General features: G+C 37.4%; 1 protein-coding gene across 4 annotated transcripts in view; it reads left to right on the top strand.

Moving 5' to 3' along the window:
- The window catches only part of RNLS (renalase, FAD dependent amine oxidase), a 211,248-nt gene that overhangs the window by 152,536 nt on the left and 34,934 nt on the right, over positions 1 to 23,778 (top strand). For 3 of the 4 annotated variants that reach the window (XM_081158613.1, XM_081158612.1, XM_081158614.1), the window contains exon 5: positions 9,856 to 10,029. The exons of the other annotated variant lie outside the window; for it this stretch is intronic. In XM_081158613.1, the coding sequence (XP_081014739.1) occupies positions 9,856 to 10,029 (174 nt within the window). The remainder of the gene's footprint in view (positions 1 to 9,855; positions 10,030 to 23,778) is intronic. 4 annotated transcript variants of the gene reach the window in all.

Raw genomic sequence — 23,778 nt, 5'->3', positions numbered from 1 at the left:
TGACATCTTGCCTCAATACTGCAGATTCCAGATCCTTGCAAACAGTGTTTCTGATTTCTAAAATTATAAAAGTGTTGAATTTGAGTATTAATTCATCCAGTCATTGCCTCAGTATAAAGTAACATTAGCCATAAATATAAAAATATATATCAGTATAAAAATATGAGGTGACATGTAATAAAGTTTTTATTATTATGAATTTTAAAATTACTATATTGCTCATGGATGGATGGCATGGCCATAAAGCAATTAAATGGGTAAGCAGGGAAGAGTGGCTGAAAAACATGTATGATATTCTGTGACATTTTGTATAATAGCACACACAATACTTTATTTTCATATTCTTCTCATCTGAAAATCAGCACTTTTCCTACAAAAAGAATGATGGCATAATAGTCTAAAAGTTTACAGGGCATGGAAATAAGGCGAGCATTTTCCAACCTTACTATTGTGGTTTCCAGACTTAACGTATATGCTCTGTAAAGAGAACAGGAAAGGCAACTACATTTCTACTCTGACGTCCAAAAAGAAGCTTCCAAAGGATACAATTGATGATAACCTGGGTAAAATTATTTTATGCCCTAGACTCTGCTAAGTGTTTTGTTAAGAGGTATTTTATAGTGGCTACAGAGGCAGAGTGCTGGAAGCAGAGTGGACCTCCAGCAAACAATGTTTGAGTTAAATAATCCCACATTCTTTCAGAAAACAGCTCCTACATTAAAAAAATGTTTATTTTTCTAATCCTGTGGTTAGAACTGGTTGCTATAGAAACAATTGACTATCATTTTAGTTTCGCAGGACCTCCATCCAGATAAAGAGAAGAGTGGGTAGTGAGTTTGTAAAGCAGCAGAGACTTAATGCGATTGGGAGAAAGTCAAAAGGCTTCATGAAAAGCCTGCTACAGCCACATTGTATAGCTAAATACTCTTTTCAAAGGCCACGGAGACTGAGTGACAAGAAGGCAGTAGAAGCAGAGACCAGGCAGAAAACAATGTCTTTTTGCCTCGGCAGGTGGTTCTTTATGATTGCGGAGATGGGGAGACGAGGGGATTAGAAATCTCTTCCGGACCGCTGGGGGAGGGGACCCGACTCATCCTAAATGCTGATAACAGCACTAACAGCCTGGGCCTTCACTTTGGCAGGGTTGCCTGCTTAATCATGGAAGCCTAGAACTTACCCTTAAAATAGCGCTTTATTTTTATCCTTACTGGAAACAAAATAAGATAAAGGCAAGATCAATTAAGTATTATTATATTTTAGAAACTTTAGGTATCTTTATGCTCTTTTCTCCCCTTTTTAATGACACTTATTGCCTTTGTTGTTAGGGTCCCACAAAATTTGAGAAACATTAGGTTAAACTTCTCTGGCTAGTTATATACATAGCTGCCCTAACATGCCTATGCTTTTTAATGTGTTCTGATGACTTCCCAAAAAACTGCTATACATAGCAGCTAGATGGAATGTACCTGGTAAAGTCTGCATTCAGGTAATTAGCATTCTCCCTAAGCACATGAGTGTAAAATCAACTTAATCCTAGATTTTTACCCAACTATTTCTATCAAGTAACCAAAAGACAATGCAGAGAAACCCATTTCTTTGGCACCTTTTGCTTTCATACAATCCTGGGGTAGGACTAGGATTAAGAACATGTAATGCTGGCATACCAGAGCAATGATGACCCAAAATGCAGGTTTCATTCCTTTCAAAAGACAAATTTTCAAACATTCAGCATTCTAAATCAGATAACTAAAGAATTCTGCAATTTATGTTAATTTTTAAGAAATGATTGAAATGTTTTTTGCATCTTTAATACTCCTTACTTTTCAAAGAAAATTTTGTTTTTTGTATCCTCTGCTCTGAAAAGTGATGTGTATCCGGTGTACTTTACTAGCCAGCTATGTCTCTGATTTAGTAATATCCTGACATACTTGAATGTTAGGATATTGTCTCTAGGGCTTTTAAAATAACTTTTTCTGAAGTATGATATACACATAGACACTTCTAAAGGCTTTTAAATTCAAGAACTATAGTGTTAGGGTTTTGCAGTACACTTGTGTGCCTGGCATTGTGCTAAGCAGTTACTATTATCTCATTTAATTTTCTCAACAATCCTTTAAGCAAGCACTATTATTATTCTCATTTTACAAGAATACATATGCTTAGAGGGATTAAGCAACTTGACCAAAGTCACACAGATAAAGGTCAGGACCAGAATTCAAACTCAAATTTTTCTGACTTCAGAGATGTTACTCAGGATGAAAGAAATATTTCCCCAGGGAAATTCCACATAGATATATAACTGCTGAAGTCTGTCACCAGTAAACTCTAGATTTATTGCTTGCCAAAACTATTTCTGAACTGTGCTTCCAGGCTTAATGACTTCTATACCTACAGAGTCCAAGTGAACATTCAATTTATTCCAGGTAAAGGGAAACAAGACTCTATGATGCTTTTACGCGAAAGAAATGACTCATGAATAGTGAAAGTTCAGACTCTGTACTGGCCTGCTAAAAGAACTATTTATGGAAAATGGGTCTTTCAGCACTATTTATATGGCCACTTTGAGTAAAGAGGAAACAGCTCTCCTGGCTAAAATACTATTGGTTTCGTGTACCCACAGAACTGGATGGTCTAATGTGAGGAGTTGAATTGATGCATGAAATTTCTTGACATTCTTGGAATTCAGCATAAAAGAGAAAAGCAATAATGGGTAAATCAAGAACAGCCAGTGTCACTTGATGCAGAGCTTAAATGCTTATACTACAAGCTGACCTTCTAACTTTAGCTGTCCCTGCGTTGAAATTCTTCACATATGGTGGCAAATCAGGAATTTAGCAATCCTCTGTGATTGGCTATAAACAACAAAACTTCTGGAAGGAGATTAAGGCTTTGAGCACCAACTGTCAATGTGAGCAGCATTTACCATTAATTACAGTATTGACGATCAATGTCACATTAGTGTTAAAAGGTGTTTGTTTTACTATCAACATGGAAATATTTGTTTTCATGTCCCAAAAAAGTCAGTATTAGATGAAGAAAAATGCAATTGAAAAGAGTACTTTGTTTACTTATGAAAACACAGACCTTCATGAATCACAAAATAGTCTCACTTAGAATACTCTTCTGCCCAAGGACTTGATCTGAAGAGTTGACCTCTACCACTCCAAAGAGTAGAATGTAGCATGCATGCTTTGCCTCAGAGTGCATTTCTAGAAGAAGCTAGAAGAAAATATAGTTCAATGTTGTTTCAGTCAAGGTGCCGGCAAGAAATCGGTGGTGTATTCAAAAAGGTTTTAACTGGACGAATTTAATAGCAGGGTATTTACAGAACGGTGGTTAGGGTTAAGGCAACCAGCAAAGATATTGTGGCACCTCCAAACCGAAACAACAGGAAGCCATCACTATTGCTAGACCTAAATCTGTGAGAGAAGAAAACAAGATATTCGATGCTACATGAACATTGGAACCATGGAATAAGAGCTACCTAAAAAGAACTTTAGCTGTAGAGGAACTCAGGATTCCCAGCACCTGGCCAAGCAGGAAGGAGCAGAAGGAGTCAATATTCTGTCTCTCTGTCTCCTTCCACCCTGCAGTCTCTTGCCTGTGCCTCTCATTGGCCAAAACCATTCAGAAGCCAGAGCTCCAGGGAATGAAACCTATAGAGAGAGCAGTCACCCTGGGCGCAGAGCAGAGCAGAGATGGGCAGAGGGTGGACCAGAGGGGTGGGGGACAAGAATAACCAGCACAAATAAAGTTTTAGCCTCTCGGTGTTTAAACAGAAAAGAGAGGGAGGAAAGGGAGGAGGAAGGGAGGGTAAGAGAGAGAGTGAAAGAGCCCATGAGTGTGGGTGGGTGCATAAGCACACACAAGAAAGGAAGAAACAACTGATTATCTACATAAATATTATATGCAATACTAAAAAGTACAGCACAGAGAAAAAAATTATAACATAGAATAAATGAAGAGTCTCTGTAATACATCATGTATTTTAACTTACTAACATGAAGAATCTACTAGACCAATTAGCAGAATGACATGAACAGATTGTTTCCAAAGGAGAAAATACATATGGGCTAGTAGATACATGAAGAATGTTTAGTCTTATCAGTCGTTAAAGAAACAGATATTAAAACCAAAGTGAGATCTGCTTTTCCTATTGAATTATCAAGAAAAAAAAGGATCATTTTCTGTGTGTATATTAAACCTCACGGGCAAGAATACAGTGAAATGGATCTTTCAGACACTGTTAATGGAAGTGTAAATTGGTTCAGTCTTTATGAAAATCAATTTAACAGTAATCCCACTTCCAATATTCTGTCTTAAGGAAATAATTAGAAACATAGATAAATATCTAGACGCAAGAATATGCATACAGTTTTAATTAAAACAGACAAAAAGGAAATAAATGTCCAACATTAATGGAATGGTTAAATTACACCACAGCCTTTCCATCAAATTTTATGGAGGCATTAAAAATTATGTTTACAATGAGGCATGTGTTTTTGTCATATGCTAAGCAAAAATGCAGTTTGAAAAATTGTATGTGCCATGTGATCACAGCCATTTTTTTTTAAAAAAAAAATAAGGATAATACTAAGGGAAAGTGTCAAAATGTTAGTTGTTTCTCTGGATGATGAGAATATGGTGATTATTTCCCTTTTTGCCTCTTTATGTCTTTGTGTACTTTCCAAATATTCTAAAGTGAGGATGTATTCACTAACATTTATTGAATGCCCACACAGTACCAGGCATTATCCTGGGGCCTGGACACACAAAGCTCATGAGGCACAGTCCTTGCCTCAAGTTGCTTATAATCTAATGTCTTACTTTTATATTTTTTATTTTTTATTTATCTTTATTGTTGAGAGTATTACATATGTCCCCTATTTTTTCCCCATTGCCCCCCTTCTACCCAGTTCCTACCCCACCCCAGGCCTTTACCACACTATTGTCTGTGTCCAAGGGCTATGCATATATGCATATAAATTCTTTGGTTAATCTCTGCCCTCTGAGATCTGTCAGTCTGTTCCATGCTTCCATGTCTCTGCACCTGTTTTGTTGGTCAGTTTATTTTGTTCATTTTATATTATAACTCCAAGAAATATAGAACAATAAAGCTGTTATTTATTTAACTAGAATAGGGAAGAAGTAATGTCCCGTCTATTTCTCATTTGATCTCTTTCCCTCATACGACCTTTCCAAGACAACAGGAATCCTAGCTGCTCAATCTTCAAACTTATATCTAAAACCTTATGCAAGGTAAATCAGCAAAGCTTCAGAAAAAATAAATAAGCAAATATCTTTAAGGCCTTGGAGTAGGCAAAAAAATTCTTAGGATATATGTGCTAACTATAAATGAAAAAAAGATAAATTCTACTAAATTAAAATTAAAACTGTTCATCAAACTTCATGATTAAGAGAGTGAAACCAAGGAGAAGAAAGTTTTACTATACATATGTGACTCATATCCAGGATTTCGAAAGAACTCCTAAATAGCAATAAGAAAAAGGCAGACAACCCGAAAGAAAAATGAGCAAAGATTTGAACAGGCAATCACAGCAGGATATCCAAATAAACACTGAAAGGCTTTCAAATGTTAGTCATCATGGAATGCAAACTAAAACCACAACACGATTTCACTACATCCCAAATTAAAAGGCAGATAGTAGCGAATGTGGACAAAGATATGGAGTGACTGAACTTCCATACATCCCAAGTGGGAGTACAAGTTGGTGCAATCATTTTAGAAAACCATTGGACAGTATTGACTAAAGCCAAGTATAAGGGAACCCATGAACCAAGAATTCTAGTACACACACACACACACACACACACACACACACACACACACCTTCATCCAGTATTTGGTATATATATATATACACCAAGAGAAACACATACAGATGTTCTTCTTATTACATTTGTAATCGCCCAAAACTACAAACAATCCAAATGTCCATCAGCAGAATGGATAAATATAGTATAATATATGCATAGTATATAAAATACTTTTTCACATAAACTACAATTAACTACAACTACATGTAACAACATTTATAAATATCACAAGCATAATACTAAGTAAAAGAAACCAGATACAAAGGGTACATCCTGCATCATTCTTTTATGTGACATTCAAAAGCAGCTAAACTAATCTGTGGTGTTAGAATGCAGGATTACTGATTATCCTTGTCAGGGAGTGCCTGAAAAGGAGAGAGAAGGCAACTTCTGGGGTTTTAGTACGGATCTGTTTTTTCAATATAGCTAGTGGTTATACTGGTGTGTTCACTTTATGAAAATTCACCAAGGCATACTTTTCTACATGTATGTTAACTCAAAGCTACATCAGATATAGTTATATATATATATATGTATGTGTGTAACATATATATACACACACATACATGCACACACGTATGTAAAATACAATGTAAATGTGTTTATACATACACACACACACACACACATATATTCCATCCAAAATGTAACCTCTCCTGACCTCCTCTGCTGTTCTCTCCACTCCAAGACTACTGCAAAGCTGTCCGCACTAACTCCTCTGTGGCTTCCCTGCAAGTCTTCTCGTGTAGCCAGAATCATTTTCAAAACAGAAGCCAGGTCATATGTGTCTTTGGCTCATCACTGGAGGTAACTTCACCTGTCAATCAGAATAAAATCCTCAGAGGAGACATATACCCTGACAGCCTATATAAAATAGTCTCACTACCCACACCTGTCACTTTTATCCCTTTAGCTTGCTTTATATTTCCTTATAGTTCTAATTACCAGCAGACAAACCATTTAGTAGGCTATTTATTTATAATTGGTCTCTCCACCACTAGTATGCAAGCTACACGAGAGCAGGGATTTTATCTTTTTGCTTTATATCCTTAACATCTAAAACAGTGCCTGGCATAAAGTAGACAATGAACGAACGAACGAATGAATGAATGAGATCATCACCAAAAAACAAAGGAAATATGCAGAATATGTATGTTTAGCCTTCTTTTATAGGCTAGGAAGCTAAAAGAATGAAATTACATTAGGAAACAAAAAATGAAATTACTTACTTGATGTTTTCAGGAGTATAGTCCAGGTCTTCTTTTCTTCCCCCCCCCCCCCACTTCCAGTTTCTCCCTGTGTCTTTCACCTGCCCCATATCCACACATGCACACATACATGCACACATAGGCATAGATGCAAGGACAATGGAATAAGGACACTTCTTTTAAAATAAGAATGTAAGCTACCCCGTTCAGTGGAACTTATGCTACTTTACTCACATCATAGTCATAAGGTGTATTCAATATTATATGTACGTGTGTGTATAGTTACAGAGATTATATGATCCTAGTGGTTCAGAATAAATTCGGGTAATATCCAGGTAAAGATTCAGTGCATCAAATTGGGCATTTTTATATGAGACTTGTTTTTTGGATAGATGGCACATGATAGTACAGGATAGTGAAAAACCTTTCATTTTTCTTGCCAAAAAATATATATATTTTAGACCTAAGGATACTCCCTTTGGCATTTGCATAAGAAAAACTTTCAAACAAAATCGGGACATTTTGTTAGATTCTACAACAATTAAAAATGTTTAAGGTCCTGAAGATGACTTTTGTGTAAGTGAATATGTCCAGAAATTGAGATTGTTTCAGTCAGAAGTCTCACCTCCCTGAACTCAAAATGAATTGTAGAGCCCCCAGAGCACACAGGGGCGTTTAAGGTTAATTTCTGTTTCTATATAGATATCAATTACCTTTTCAAAGGGCCGCCCAGTGGGATTTGCCACTTGGCAGCTTGTCTGAAAACTAGCTAAATGTGCAAATGTGCGTGTGGGGGCAGAGGAAAGTCTAGTTTGGTTGTCAACCTAGTTGACCTTCGCTTTTGGTTTAAAGAAAAAAAAGGAGAGTTTTAGGCCCTTTCAGTTACTGAATAGCTGACTACACAGTTTTGTTGGTTTGTTTTTTTAATTGAAAAAATGGGAAACTAGGAAGACCCCAATATGAGCTCAACTGCTAGTGTTAGTTTTCTTCACTCCGTCCCTCTCGGAAAGTAGTTAAGCATAATATCAAGCCATAACTTTAAAAGCAGATTAAATACGAAAATGAAGCCCAAGATACATTGAATGTAACGATGCCCATGTCATATCATTTGGTCATCAAGTAGTTAATATCTTTTGATAAGCAGAAAATGATGCGATGGCTTATACTTCCAAGTGAATGCAAAACAATCATTAATGTCCGAGGAGAAAGCAATGCCAAAGTTCATTTTGAAACTCAGACTGATAGATCACAAAGGGATAGTGTGGATCAATGAGTACCTGTGCATGACTCCAATGCGGGACTTGTGGCTTCATCTGGACCCCATGAGTAGGAAGCTGTGTAACCTAGGGAAAGTTCCTTAACCAGTCTGAATCGCAGCTTCCTAAGAATGTAAAATGAGAATGGTAAAAACACCCACATTGCAGGGCTTTTGTGAAGATTAAATGAGGTCTTAATTCTAAAAATGTTTTGTAGCCAAGAATATGTTATGATCATGTATAGGATTATTACTGTGCTTAAATAATTTACTAAATATGCTCTTGCCTTCTCTCGACCTCCTAAAGTCATTTCTCTAAGGTTTAGCTAAAGTTGGATGCCATCCGTGGGGCCTGCCTATCCCAACTGTTTTAGACTAGGATGTTTTAGGGTATTTTTCACTAGGTTCATGAAGATTTTTCGCATGTTCCATTTCTGAGTCAGCCTGCCTAAACCTTCAGAATAGAACTATGGCCTTCTCTGAGATGCAGATTATTAATGTCGTGCATATATGAACAAGCAGCTCCCTGAGACCTTTTAGGGTAGGGAGGCTGGAGATGGAGAGTAAGAAGTGAAGGAAATCTGTCCCTTCTCCACCCCAGGAAGGAACATTTTCCTAATTTCCTCTCTATAATAGAAAAAGCGCCTATCTAATGAACACTTGTCCTATCAAGCACGATTGATTGGCATTATTCATATAATCCTCACAATATACTAATACATCCTGTACTAGTTTTACCATTTATAGAGAAGAGCACTATCATTAGAATAATTAAGTAGCTCAACCAATGTCACCTAACTAGTAAGTGATAGAGTCAAGATTTGAACCCCAACCTGCCTAATTCGTTTCCCAGTCTTTTTTCCATTTGTTAATTATTTACCTCCTACGTTTTAACTAACTGCGTTTCTGTGTTTGCCTTTCTATATCTTTCTACTTTCATCCTTGGTGTGCCCATAATAAGTAGGGTAGAGGCTTATAATGAAGACGACTAAGGTGTGGTCCCTGTATTTAAGGAACTGTTATAATCCTGGCAGGAAGATGACAAGCCAACAAATCTCTATGTGACGTGGAAGAATTTAAGAGGTCCATAAGGGATGGAGCGTGGGCTTCCCCAGCCATCACATAGGGATAATGCTCTACTTATATGGCAGTTGTTAGGATAGAGTGAAAGGCTTGTGGCAAGTGTTTGGCAAAGACCCTGACTCATAGTAAGTGCTCAGTATACGCAATCTATAATGTTGCCAGACAGTCCCAAGATAATAACTGGGATACAAAACTAGAAAAGCAATTTGGTGCCAAATTTTGAGAGCCTTGAATGCCAGTCTAAGAAGTTTGGACCTTTAGCTTGGTAAAAACAATTGTGCCAAGGTCAGTAATCACTCTGAAAAGAAATGAGAAAGCTGATGCTATTTCACATTACCTTTCAAAATTCATCGTAAGTGAGATGGAATTGGTGGGAACAGTTGGAACTAGTTTAAAGGACTCTTGTTTTTGATGTACTAAAAGGAAAGATGATATTTTCAAGTTTGATGCCCTATACTTTTTCTTCCACAGTGATTAGTGAATGCCAAAGGCAGCAACTGGAGTCTGTGAGCTACTCCTCTCGCTACGCTCTGGGCCTCTTTTATGAAGCTGGCACGAAGATTGATGTCCCTTGGGCCGGGCAGTACATCACCAGTAATCCCTGCATACGCTTCATCTCCATTGATAATAAGAAACGCAATATAGGTCAGTACCCCCATTATCTCCCTTAAATACAGTAACAATGGTGGGTGTAGATCATGAAAAATGCTGTTTAATTGAGTGTTGCCATTCTGCACAGTGCAAACATTTAGCTCCAAGCCACAGGGGATAAAATTTAATGTCACATTTGGCCAATAATACAATACACAGTGAAACCAGCAAAGTTTTTCAGAAAATCATTTACAACATGGTTTGTATTGCTGAGTTCATGCAAATAGTGTCAGAAGGTTTAAGATTTCAAACTGGAAAAAAAAATAAAAATGGCCCACGTTTCTTGCCTTTAATATGGATTCCTCTGTATGCAAATGTATTTCTCATCATTTGTTTCTTGGTGGAGTTTGGGGTTTTTTGTTTGGTTAGTTTTGTTTTTAAAATTTGATAAGTGCTGTTCTTATTTCTACTTTCCAGGCTAGAAAAAAAGAAGTGAATTTTACGATGTTACAAAAATCCTTCTCTTTAATATAATTTTACTTTTTTAATTTTCTTCTGGGAGACTACATAAAATTGCTTTGTACATAATGTAACTAAATGATAAGTAAAATGATTCGTAAGAGCTTTACTAGAATGGGGTAAAATCTGAACTCCACCCTTTTTGTTGAAGATAGTTATACAAATTAGACTTGAATTGCAAGAATAAACATAACTGATTCATCTCAGGCATAAAAGTGAAAGTGTATTCTTATTTGTAGGATTATGGTGATCCCTGAGATACTGCTTTTCATAGACTAAATTGTAATAATCTAAAATTACAAAATTCTTGAAAGGGATCTTCATTTCAGTCTGTTATAGTGTTTTATGATGCAGTGACGGTTTCATCAAGCCATTAGTTAGAAGCCTTGCTTGATAAAATCACCAGCTAACGTCTCGTGGCTTGCCAGAACTCTATAATGATAGAACTGGGCTGGAGCATGGTTTGATATCAGAGCACATGATCTTAGAAAAACTTCTCTTTTTAACTCAAAACTCCCTTAGGGCTGGACTGTTTATGTTAACATGATACCACATATATGTACAATCAGCAGTTCATGATATGCCCTGTGACAACAATGGACTAACCAGTTTTAACTACAACTGCTTTGTTCTAAGAAAAGGCAAATAGCCCTTGATCTTTTTGTGTTATATGTCATGAGTTAGACCCTGTTCTTCGTGTATTGCTTCATAAAACATGAGTTCTGTTAGGATGTATTCAGTAATATATAACAGAAAAAAACACACAACTTGCACTTGTTTAGACAATATAAGGACATTGGTTATATTATCTGCTATGACTGAATTTGTACCCCCCCAGAATTCATATGTTGAAGAGTTAACCTCCAATGTGATTATATTTGGAGATAGGGCTTTTAGGAGGTAATTAAGGTTAAATGAGGTCATAAGGGTGGGATCTTAGTCCAATAGGATTGGCGGCCTTCTACACTGAGGAAGAGAGAGAGCTGCCTCCACGGTCCCACACTCACCCACATACCGAGGAAAAGTCAAGTGAGGGTAGTTACACAGACAGAAGGTGAGCTGTCTGCAAGCCAGGGAGAGAGTCCTCACCAAATCAGTTGGAACCTTGACCTTGGACTTCCCAACCTCTAGAACTGAAAGGAATAAACTTCTGGTGTTTAAGCCACCAATTCATGGTATTTTGTTATGACAGCCCAAGCTTACTGACACATTATCTAAGAGGAAGAAGTTGGGGAGACTTCAGGATTGGTTGATTCAAGAACTGAGCAAAATCTCCAAGGACCTAGGATTTAGCCTTCTCTGCTCTCTCTCCCACTCTTGATGCTGACATCCTTAGACAACTGGTAGCGAGATGGCAGTATTTATTGGAGTCACATCCAGACCCAACAATGTGCTTAGGAAGAAGAAGTATCACTGTCTCTGTCCCTTTTTTAAGAATCAAGGAAATCTCTCCAGAAACCCCTCAACTGACATAATCTTGTGTCTCATAGGCCAGAACTGGGTTACTCAACCAGTGTGAAACAAATCATTGGAAAGGGGGTGCGGGACTACCATGATGAGCCTTGACAAATTAAGATTTACTCCTGAAACTGGTATTAGGATAATCTTCTCCTTGGTCATATGAGGGGGTAGATACCTGAATAAAATAGGGGATTTTGGGGGGGAAGAAAGAACAGAGTGATGAATGTTGGGTTGGCAACAGATAATGCCTATTATTTTTCAGGTAGAATCGCATCTTATGTGGGAGGTAAACTTCTAAATTTGGCACATAAAGAGAAGAGCCATGTATATTCAAAATTATCTTTGAACATTCCTTAAAACTACATGACATTTTGGACAGTGATGTAACTTGCAGTAAATTCAGTATTTTTCCAACATTCAATAGATTTCAATTTCTACGGGGGAGGCCAGATGAAGTACTTGGTTTGCATTTATAGGGCAGAGTGATATTTTCTACTCTGAAAGGCACACAGGAAAGAAAGAAATAGCAGTCATACTTCCTAACAGATTAAATTCTCCCTGCAAATGGAGTGGGCTGGGGGATGAAAGCACCAGTACTATACAACGCAGCAGCAACTCATAAAATCAGTCATGCGAACTTGAAACGCGTAGCATAAAAATATTAATAAATTCTCACAGGATCAGCAGCATTTGAAATAATAGATATATAATTTTTTTAAATGTTAACAATCACACGATTTTAGAGCTGAAGGGCCAGGCGAATGGGAAACCATGTTTTTGCTACAGCCCATGGTGTGCCACTTCAGACAGCAAATAAATACCTGCATTCCTGTGTCAGTTTTATGAAAAATTAATCTTGGATTACTCAAGTTTTAAATTATGGGAGGCCTCCGGTAATGGCATTTCCTAACATAAAATCTTACTGCCTTGCATTTAAACTATTTTTTTTCTCACTACCTGGGGCAGGATGCTAAGTGTGTCTAGGTGAATCCACATAATATAAATGTTCACATACTGAATTTCACTGTATTTTATTGTTATTGCTATTTAACTAGATCAATAAAAGTTGTCTTCTTATGTCACTAACACTGTCCTATTCCCACCCTTTATTTGGGGTGTTTGATTGAGTCAAGAATTAATATTATAATAGACTCAATTAATAAAAGGGAACATTTATTTTCTGTTAAGGTGGGTTAGTAACAAGATAGTCAAAGGCTGGCAGGGTTGAGTCTGTGAAATACAGTCTTGGAGAAAGCCAGGGGTTTAGTGGCCCAACCAGACAAAGGTCAAGGACTAATCATTTGTCAGATGTCAAGAATAGGCAATACATGCAGGAAACCAGAACCAGAACCAAAGTCTCCTTAGACAGAGGGGCTAACTTCCAAGATGTACTAGACCCACCTTCAAGTATCAATAGTTATGAGGATGACCCAATACACTTAGGTTTCTGTTTCCCAAATGTGTTCAGTAGAACAACTAGTTCCTTGAGATGCTCTTTAAGAAGGTGCTCTGTCATCAGATAAGTCTGCAAAATGCTACTGACTTTACCTCTAAATGGTTGACGATGAAATGGTTTAAACATATAAAGGGCTTCACACAGCGCTTAGCAAATAATAATTCAGTATCTATGGTGCCCATTAATATAATTAATTATTCCCGTCTTTAATTTGGATATTATATTCTCTAAAAAAAAGGACATAATACATAAACCTAATTTAGGTGAATGCAACCCTCTGTCACTAGTGCAGATAGGAATCAGGGTGGCTTAAATAAAATGTATAACTTATACTGAAAGTGATTGGTCAGAATTGAGCATCCTTCCTGGTTCACCATCTGGAAGAGTGTTAATGATCAGTAAAAGACCAATAGGCAGCAATCCGAGGAGATTAACACAGTCTGAATTCTAGAACTATGATCACCAATTACCATAATTACATAGCTTTGAATATCTCATCAAAGGAAATAATCCAATCCATCCAAAAAACACACACAAATGAATAAACTTTTTCATCACATGGAATTTACACTTGCAAGACTTTATTGTTAGGATCCTTGAGTAACAAACACTAGTATAATGTGTATTGCCTTTAATAGATGTTTTACAAAAGATGCAGAAATGTTATTCCATATAGCTGTTTATTACATCAACTCTTTATAAAAGCCAGGAACATAATACGAAATTCTGTAAAGAATTGGGCTGGCCCTGGGGCCGTTAATCCAGTCACCTTGTGTTGACTTCAGGGAGTTCCTGATTATTCCAGTTAAGCAGATAGCCATGCAATTGATAACACAAAGTGGTTGCTTTAGGATTTGAATAAATGTGGAATTATTTGTCCTTAAACTTGCAGAAAGTGCAATTGATATAGGTAACACTTGGTAAGTAGAACAAAAAGAGGAAAGGAAGATGAATGAAAAGGGGGAAAGGAGGGAGGAGGAAGGGAAAAGATCTGTAAGCATGAAAATTCTGTACCAACTCCAGAAGCAGAGCTCTCAGATAAAATAGCAATCGTCATCTTAAAATAACGAACAGTAACCAGTTACAGAGTTACAAAATTCATGATATTATGGCTTTTGTATAATAGATGTAGTCATTTGTAATCCAATTATGCTGTCCATATATACCTGTTAAGGTAATTTAATAAATAGAAATCAAATACTAACTATAACTACCCATCCCATTATTACAATGATGCCATAGAATATGATTTGTAATGTCAAAATTCTGGGGTGATTTCTCAGAAATAAAAAATATATATGTGTGTGTATACATATATGTAAATATACTAATATGAAATATATGTGCATATACATATGTATCTATTATATATAAAATAAATATTCATTTGTCATTTAAATTAATAAGCACAAATTATAAAAAAGACTAATCTTATTTCACAAAAGATTTACCAGTTCTAAAAACAAAAATGGGTTTTCTTTTAGAAAATGAAATGTAAGGGGAACATTTGCACACAAAATAAAAGCAAACAACAGGTAGATCCCTTTCAGCCTCTGGTTTTCCTATCGAGCCATCCTCAATGGGAAAGATTCACATCCAAAATAGCACTTGTCCTCCCACTTACCAAGCAAGTTAACTCAGTACGAAAATCAATGCCAGAGATGGAGGGAAAGTGGAAAAGCAGCTAAATATATAACATCAAAAATAAACCTTAAAAATATTCTATGGAGCATATTACTGTGGAAAATGTATCTTATGGAAGTTTCTTTCAGAAAAATTGAATTTACAAATATTTGATTTCTATGTTTCGAATTCTTGATTGATTCAGTTGGACAATTAATTATTTACAAATATGCATTGAATGCCTCTGTTTGCCAGGCACTGTGTTAAGAACTGAGGATTCCATAGTCCCCACCCTCATAAAACATAAGGTTTCATGAAGTCTACTCAAATGAGAATTCAGAAAGACGTAGATACATGAGGCTCCATTGAACCAGAGACTTGGAGTTGAGTAAGAGTCCTCATAAATATAAATGGATGTACTGATATATACAATATAGAGAGCATGAACTCACATCTACAATCAAAACTGGGAAGAGTCATGTTGCCTCGTGATAATATTATGAGCTTTTAAAAGAACTCTTAAGACCTTTTGTCAACATGAATCCAATAATTTTATTTCTTTTGGCAAAGAAATGAAAGATGGGGGCCATGGAACATTTACATCCATGAATAAATCAGAAACTTTAGTATGACCCATTGTTTAACTTTGTCTGGGGCTGCTGAAAAGTTCAATAGATGCATATAAGTCAAGAAATGTCCAAGAAGCAGTGAGCAAAAAGGTAAAGAGAGCCTGGGGACTACACTGCCTGGCATTTCTATAACTAAAAGCAATTCCAAATTACAGATTTGAGTCATAAACATTAAATACTCTAAGTCCCTTTCTGTATCAACATTCCACCTTTGTGTTCTCCCTGCCCTACCCTCTGAGAGTGTTTTCACTTGTGGTATTGGCCTGAATTTGTGGCTGTCAGGCTGAGATTTACAAAAGACCTTCAGGTTGGCCAAGAATTGGTCCAGAACACAAGAGGCAGATGTGAAAGGGACTGAATGTTGTTATTATCCACTGTTAGTGGCAGGTAAGAGGGGAATGAGAATCAGATGACTATTTATGATGAATAAATGTATAGATCTATATTTACAGGTCATAGGTGAGAGCAACAGAAAAACTGACAGAGGCTGCCATCACTGTTGCCAATTTAGAAAGGAAACAGTGAGGGAAAACCCTCAGTTGGTTTTGTAAGTAGGTGAGGAAGGCCATGTATAACAAGAGGAGGAAAATCAGCAGAGGTTCACAGGTGGAAATTGCCCAGTCCCTCTGAACTCTCCATTAACAAAGACCATGTAACTTGATGTGTAGGCACTTGATGTGTCTAATAAAGAAGGGGAAAGAAGAGGAAAAAAATTAGATGGTGAGAGGCTCTGGCTTGACCTGAGGGATAACTAGGTAGATTTGTAACAAGTTGGTTGTATTGTTTACTTTGCAACCACTTTTTGCAACACCCTACAGCCTCGGCCAAGTCCTGGATTGAACAATTGCTTTAAAGCCATGGCTGCTTTTTACTGGGGAGCTGTTAAGTAGTCAATATAGTGCAAGCACTTTCTGGAATATCTAGGATGATATTTGAGAACCTGTTTGAGAACTTTATCTTGAATGAAGACAGAACTCCCCATCCTCTGGACCTCAAATAAAGCCAGCTCGACTTGCTGTTTCCATCATACCTGCAACCATGTCAATCTGTTGAGAGAGCTAGAAATTGAGAAAAGGCTCTCTCTATGGAACTGAACTGTTTCGAAGGGCCTTGAAGTTAAGTCCTTACTGCAGCCTGAAATGAAGCTGTCAACACCCTGGATTGGAAGTCAGGGCTCAAAATGATGTGCTCTGCTCTGTTTCCTAGACGGGTGCCTGGGCTTCATCATTCTGGAGGCATCTCAAAACCTTTGCAAGTTGAGAACAGTCTTGTAAAACTGTGATTCTCAGACAGCTTGTGAGCCTCAGGTCCTGGGAGACACTAAAGACTTGTTGAGCAGGATGAGAGCTTGACAAGTCTTTCCTTTGCCTAGAGCTCCCTCAGAAAAGATTTCACCATTTTCCTCGCTGTCAATAGTTCTTCTTCAGATCAACCTGAATGTCTCATGGGCTAAAGAATTGATATGACCTGTTTGCAGAGTCTGCTGCTTTTTCTAGAATTAGTAGCTCTCTCCTTTAGTGGGACTATATGTCATTGTCCCTCATGCATGCGGTTCATCACTTGATCCCTCTTATCTTGATCAAGATTGAAAATAAGAGAGAGAGACTAACAGGCATAAGAGGAGTATGTTTTCAGTGCTCAATAAATATTTGCTGAGTCAGTCATCCTTTATGCAGCTCTGATTTGTCCTTCCCAGGTCCTGAAATAACATTGAGAATGAATACTTCAGCACTGGTCACCCACTTAGCAGGCAAGAAAAAGGAACGGCCAGTCAGCAAATTGTTCATTCTTAAGACAATCTAGGTATCTGTTCCCCTGCCCTTAAAAATCATAAAAAAGTGAATGAGCTTTCTAGTTGCTGAATCTAGAAGCTGTTGAAAAGCATATGTGAGTTCTTGGCAATTAGAATGATTAGAAGGCTCTTTGGGAGGCTCTGTATCATGTCTGCAGCATTGGGAATACTTGACAAACGGGGCATATCAATTTTTCATATAGTATCAGAGGTATTGCCAGTGAAGGCCTGGAAGTTTTATGGAGCCTTCTTCCCAGAGAGGTACAAGTATTCTCAGTAACAATTTTACCATGGCCTCCAGGGAAGAGACATCTGCTTTGAATGATGCCCGGTAACACAGACCTCGATTTCCAAGGTTATACTTCAAAGGATCCCACTGTTCTCTTTGTGAAAGATATTTCTTTTTAATAGTTGGTCAAAGAACAGTTGTGCTCCAGCTGAGATATGTAACTTAGAAAACATGTGATAAGTTCTGCAAATGTGCCATTGCTTTACCGCGGTTTAGCAGTTATCTCTGTTTTATATCACAATAATATTAAAATGAAATGATATTTTGCATAGGAACCTTGCCATAAACAGTGAGTTCATATCAACCCAAGTTTGGTGAGTGATGAATTCTTTATTGAATAATTAATAATTTGGTGTTTATCGTGGATGGTAAAAAAATAACCAGTATTATTTAGCAATAACACATACCTAATTTCAAATTATAACTCAACACTTAGAATTAGATTGAACCATATTGTATTGCTGTCTTTGTGAATTAAAAATGGTTGAATTCCAGCATTTTCATGTAATTCAACTTAATAGCTCTGTGACCATGATTAAATTTCTTAATCTCACTGAGCTTCACTTATCTGTACTGTAAGTATAAGGTTAATAAAGTCTCCCAGAAATGTTATAATGATCGAATGAGATAGTATATCCAAAACTTCTAGTACCTTGCTTGGCACATAGTAGGCACACAGTGAATGCTATCTATATATTCGTCACATATAAATAGTCTATGGTTTCAGTCTATCAATTATATAAACTCTTTCATTTTGAGAAAGAGAGAAAACAAAAGTATCAATATTGCAAGTTTAGTTATATTATCTTTTGTGAAAAATAATAACACATATATGGGTAGTGAAACAATATCTCATTACCTGAATAAGGTGTTAAGCTAGAAGACATTAGGTTAGATGCCATTCTTTCTTTATGTAATCTCAGATCACTTTTTGAATAAGAATAACTCTCCAAAACTTACACTACAGCCTATTGGAGAACAGTTAGACACTGTGAAATAAGTCATCACCAAATCAACGGGCTGAGACTAATTCAAGAGCAGATTTTGAAGTCTGGCTGCAGAATCTCACCACAGGAAATAGCTTCATCATGTTTCATAAATACTTTATATCAGCTAGCATTTTTAACTCTGTCCAGAATCACCGATCCATCATTTTGCCCAGATGTGACATTATTGAGTCCATTTAGCTTAGAGAGCCCTTTGGTTTATTACCAGTGACTTTCTTGTTATTAAGTGAGTTGAGAAGGCTTTGATATGCCCCCTAAGATTATACAGGGGCCCTGTTGTTTTTAATGATCATCGCCCCTACAGACTTCATATATGTGCTCATGTAGATAATGAGAAGAATCCACATGTACTGTACAGGACACTGAATTCCCTGCATAATAGGAATGAATATTAAACATTAGAATCTGAAAAGAATCTGTCGTAATTCCATTAATATTTATAACTGATATGTGGAACTAGGGGAATTCTTCAGTATAAAATATTCCAATCTATGTTTATAAGAATGAATCATCCATGAATTTAAAATATAGTTTTCCTCACTGAATTAGTTTTCTACTATATAATATACCTAGTGAATTCTTTTTTGTTGTTGATGTTATATACCCTTATATTATTTAATAGAGTCAGAAAATGTATTTCAGAAACTTTAGCTCAGTTGAACCTAATCCACTTTTTAAATTAAAAGTAAAATGCCTTTTTGTTCCCTATTCCACTATCTGTACTCATAATAACAGCGTCTTAGGAGTAGCTACAATATTATAAAGATTATGGTCCCTTTGATTTAAGAATTTTCACTAAATTGCTCAGACTCAATCTTGGGGTTTTTTTCCTGTCAAAATGTAACGGAAGAATGATTTCCCTGGTCTTATTAGCAGAGAAGATAACGGGCACAGTGAACCAATAAGTTTCCTCTACAGAAAGGGCCAGAAGTATTTTGGCATAATCATAAATAAGAACTTCACTATCTGATCAGTCTCAGTCTCTCCAATTCAACATTTTATAATGTCAAGGCAAAAACTTCTCTTTAATAAACCAAAAGAACAAGAGCAAAGCCTTAGATCAAATCCTCCAGCCCCGAGATAGGTTTCATCCATTCACGGAATCCTTTCGAACACTTACAAAGCTAAAGCCGAGCCCAGTTACGCAACAACGGTGATAAAGTGATACCCTTAGAGGCAAAGCAGTATGCTGGCTCAAGGGGAAACCGTGCCCAGCTCGGGAAAACAGTCCAATCATAATACCACTTAGCACACACAGCTTCACACAGGGCACTGTGCTGAGTAGGCCGAAATAACGATGTATAATAAGGGACAGCTGCTTCTGCTGGGGAGTATTGGGAAAGGGGAGCATTTTAGCGGACTGTCATCATAGAAAACCAGGGCTTTCACACACACTGTGGAAGAACTCCAGTGAGGGCTGGAACACCAAGTGCGAGTTAGGACAAATCCCCTGCTCTAGGGACCTGGGTAGGGCCCAATTAAAGGACTATTGAAACTTTTCCGTTTTTCCTTTTGGCAGTGCCAATAAAAGCTGCAACAGGCTGAAAATCTCCTTGTGTCTCAGGATAAATAGATGTTTTCATAACACTTGGGAGGTCTTAGCCAAAAAGAAAAACTTCTCCCAAACAGATCCCAAAATATATGCAGCCCCACTAAACGTCGCCCCTTTCTTCAAATGAGCAGAACCTATGGGATTTTTTAAAGGGATTAATGCAAGGGACATAGAGGAAAAATTAATCCAGTCTTGGACAGCAAGTAGAATTTACAATATGCTTGTCAGAGTTGTTTTATTTTTTTTAACAATTATTTATGTTATAATCAAACTTAACATGTGCAGCACCGGCTCTTGATTACCTGCCTTTGAAACTCAGAGCATGTTCCTCCTCCAGTCTTCTCTGTTTCCCAAAACAGAGCCACCAATCTCCTATGTCCTTAAACCGAAAATCAAGAATCATCCTTTGTTTCTTTGTCTCCTTCAACCCAATATCCAGTCTGTAACCAAATTGCACTGGTCTTGCTTCCAAAATAGATAATGAACTCACCTCTCTTCACCACCACTGTCACAACCAAGGCCCCATCTTATTTTAACTGGCCTCCCACACTTGCCTCTTTTCAGTTCATTCTCCGCACAGCCAGGAAGGCCTTCTTAAAACAGACATCTCTTCATGCCACCCACTCAAAGTCCTTTAATGCCTTCCCTTTGCACATAGAATTAAACCTCAGATCCTTATCGTGACCTACAAGGTCCTGAGCAACCAAGTACAAGGTCATAAGGCAGTGAATACTTTAGTCTTCGTGAACCATACCTACTGTCTCTGTTGCAGCTTCTCAGCCTTGGATTAGATGTGAGACGCTTCCTTTCCCCTCATAGTCCACTGACCAAAATGAGTTACATGGCTTCAGCTTAATTTCCAAGTCAACTGGGAATTGTCAGGGAGCACATAGAATATTTGGTGAGCATGAACTATCTCTCCCAGAGAAAGCAAAAAATATTTCAAATATATTTTATAATATTAAAATCGGCCATATGAAGGTGCTATAAACCCCAAAGATTGGTATACTCTAGATTATATATTTTACCAACTTTACAAAGCCTTCCTTCAATTTTAGTTTATCTAATTTATGGTAATATTTCACTTCGTAGTAATCACTAGTATCTTACTCTCTTCTCTCCCACAGACACTTTTCTACAAAGACTTAATGTGACATAGAGCAAAATGCCCATTTAAAAAAACCAGCAAAATCTAATCTTTATATACTAGAGATATAAATTAAGATTAAGGGCAGGTGGGAGGAAAAGAGAAAAGAAAGGAAACTAATACTAGTAGTTGTAGGACTAAGCATACATATGCCAGACACAGTACTAGATACCTCACACATTTAGGACAAGTTAGGTTGCAAGTGGCATCAAACCCAACTCAGCTTAAGTAAGGAAAGGGAACTTTAAAAAAAAAAATCTATATTGTTGAAAGTATTACAGATGTTCCCCTCCCCCCTCCATTGACCCCCTCCACCCTGCTCCCACCTCCTCCCCAGGCCTTGGGAAAGGGAATTTATTGTTATTGTACCTGAAAAGTCCAGGAGTAAAGCTTCAGGCATGTCTGGATTGATTCAGTCAACATCATGAAGACTTAGCTTCTGTCTATTTCTTGACTCTGTCTTCTGCTGAATTGGATGTATTTATGGTGACACCAGGTAGTACCAAGCATTTCAGTGCAAAGTTACAAAAAAAAAAAAAAGAGCTCATTTCCCCCAAAGTTTAACACTACTCTTAGAATTGAATCTCATTGACCAGATGGCCTGGCTTGAGTTACGAACCCATTGCTGAACTGATCACTGTGACCAGTAGGAATGGATTAACTGATCAGTTTTGCTCCTAGGCCACCTTTATCGGGGCTGAAAGTAAGGGAGGGGTGATCCCCTAGAACAAAATTTGGGTACTGTTGCCACGAAAGAGCCAGTGAATGCTGAGCAGGTGATGTCCCCCACAGACATTCCCTCACGTGATCCTCATAACTAGCCTGCAGGACAGTATTTAACTCTACTAAACCATACCTTTTCTCCACAAGGTACTGGGTTGCTTGGATCTGTTAAGTGGATTATCAGGCAGAAAACCTTTTTACCACTCAGGAACCAGTTTGAGCTGCTTCAAGACCCAAAGCCAATCCAGTAAAAAAATATATTAACATGAATTTGTGTAGGCTATGTGTATTTTTTCTCCCTAGAACTAGGAGTACTTCCTGCCCATTCCCCAGTTCCAGCCTTACCTGTTGTTTCCTACCCCTAATGTCAGTCTTTTCCTCTGATCACCCTGTCTATTATGAAATCTTGTCTGCTTTAAGATTTGACTCAACAACTTGATTCTTAGATCTACTCCACTCCAAGGAGTTGGAGATGCCCCCCTAATCAGTAGAAAATTCTCCCCAGTAGCCCAACCAAACCCTTGTTCCCACTCTCTTGATCCAATCTCAAAGCCTCTAGTATCCAGCATTCACAGGTATTGCAGAAACAGGCAAAGTGTTGTTTATTACTCAAGTATATTGCATTACTGCTACATGTTATTTACTTTCTCAGCTGGCTGGAGAATTCAGAAAGAACATACTTTTCTGTGAACAATTTTCCATTGTTTCCATTATTTTCCAAATAATCTTACTGGAAGATTATTTCCTGAATTTGTATACATTTACTTATACTGGAGCTATGGGGAAACATCTTCTGAAACTGGAAGTATGAACTTTAGGGGGATTCTCATTTTATTTTCAATTCATCGTGTGGGGTTTTACACACTTGTTTACATTTAACTAAATGTCTATCGGAATGGTAAGCTTATACAGAATTGTTTAGAGGATGTCTCTATGTCTTGTTAAACATAAGAAATCCAAACATATGTAGCCTAGGATAACAAGGATTACAAACATACATGTGTGTCAGCTTTAAAACTTCCTTTCCTGGCCTTTATTTAAAATGGCAAATGCATACATCCACAGCTATGTTAGTAACCGCAGGCCTAGAATAAGCAAGTCAAAGACCAAAAGAATAAGAGAAGCTAATAGATATGTTCGTGTTTCTTAAAGCTGGTATTTCCAACTCAATGATTGGAAACATTTCTTAGATTCACATACAGAACCACAGCTGTAATTGTTCATTTGTTGAGCATTCAAAGCTGTCAGGTTCTAAATGCGCTGTTGTTCTGTCCGGTAGAGCTGGCCCCATCCCGTTTACTCAGTAAACAGGACGTGTGCTCTACTTACCCTGCCCTCGGTGCAGACAGACCACATGGAGCCCTCTGGGAGGAGGGTCTGGGGGAGGGGGCGGAGAGAAATGGAGCTGATATGTTTGAGTGTATGCAAAAAGTTATCAATATGTAGATGATAGAGATGTTGGAGCATTTTGGAAAAAATATGTTAGTGTTAGAGGTACATTAGAATCAAATAAATGAAAAGATGGGGTCATTATCAACTCTGGGAAAAATGAAAGGTTGAACAAGACAGAGTGTATGGTTGCAAAGGACTCTTTGGTCCCTCAGA

The sequence above is a fragment of the Miniopterus schreibersii genome (assembly GCF_964146895.1).
Source record: "Miniopterus schreibersii genome assembly, chromosome: 14".
In the NCBI taxonomy this organism is placed as follows: domain Eukaryota; kingdom Metazoa; phylum Chordata; class Mammalia; order Chiroptera; family Miniopteridae; genus Miniopterus; species Miniopterus schreibersii.
This window is presented reverse-complemented; position numbering and strand designations above follow the sequence as displayed.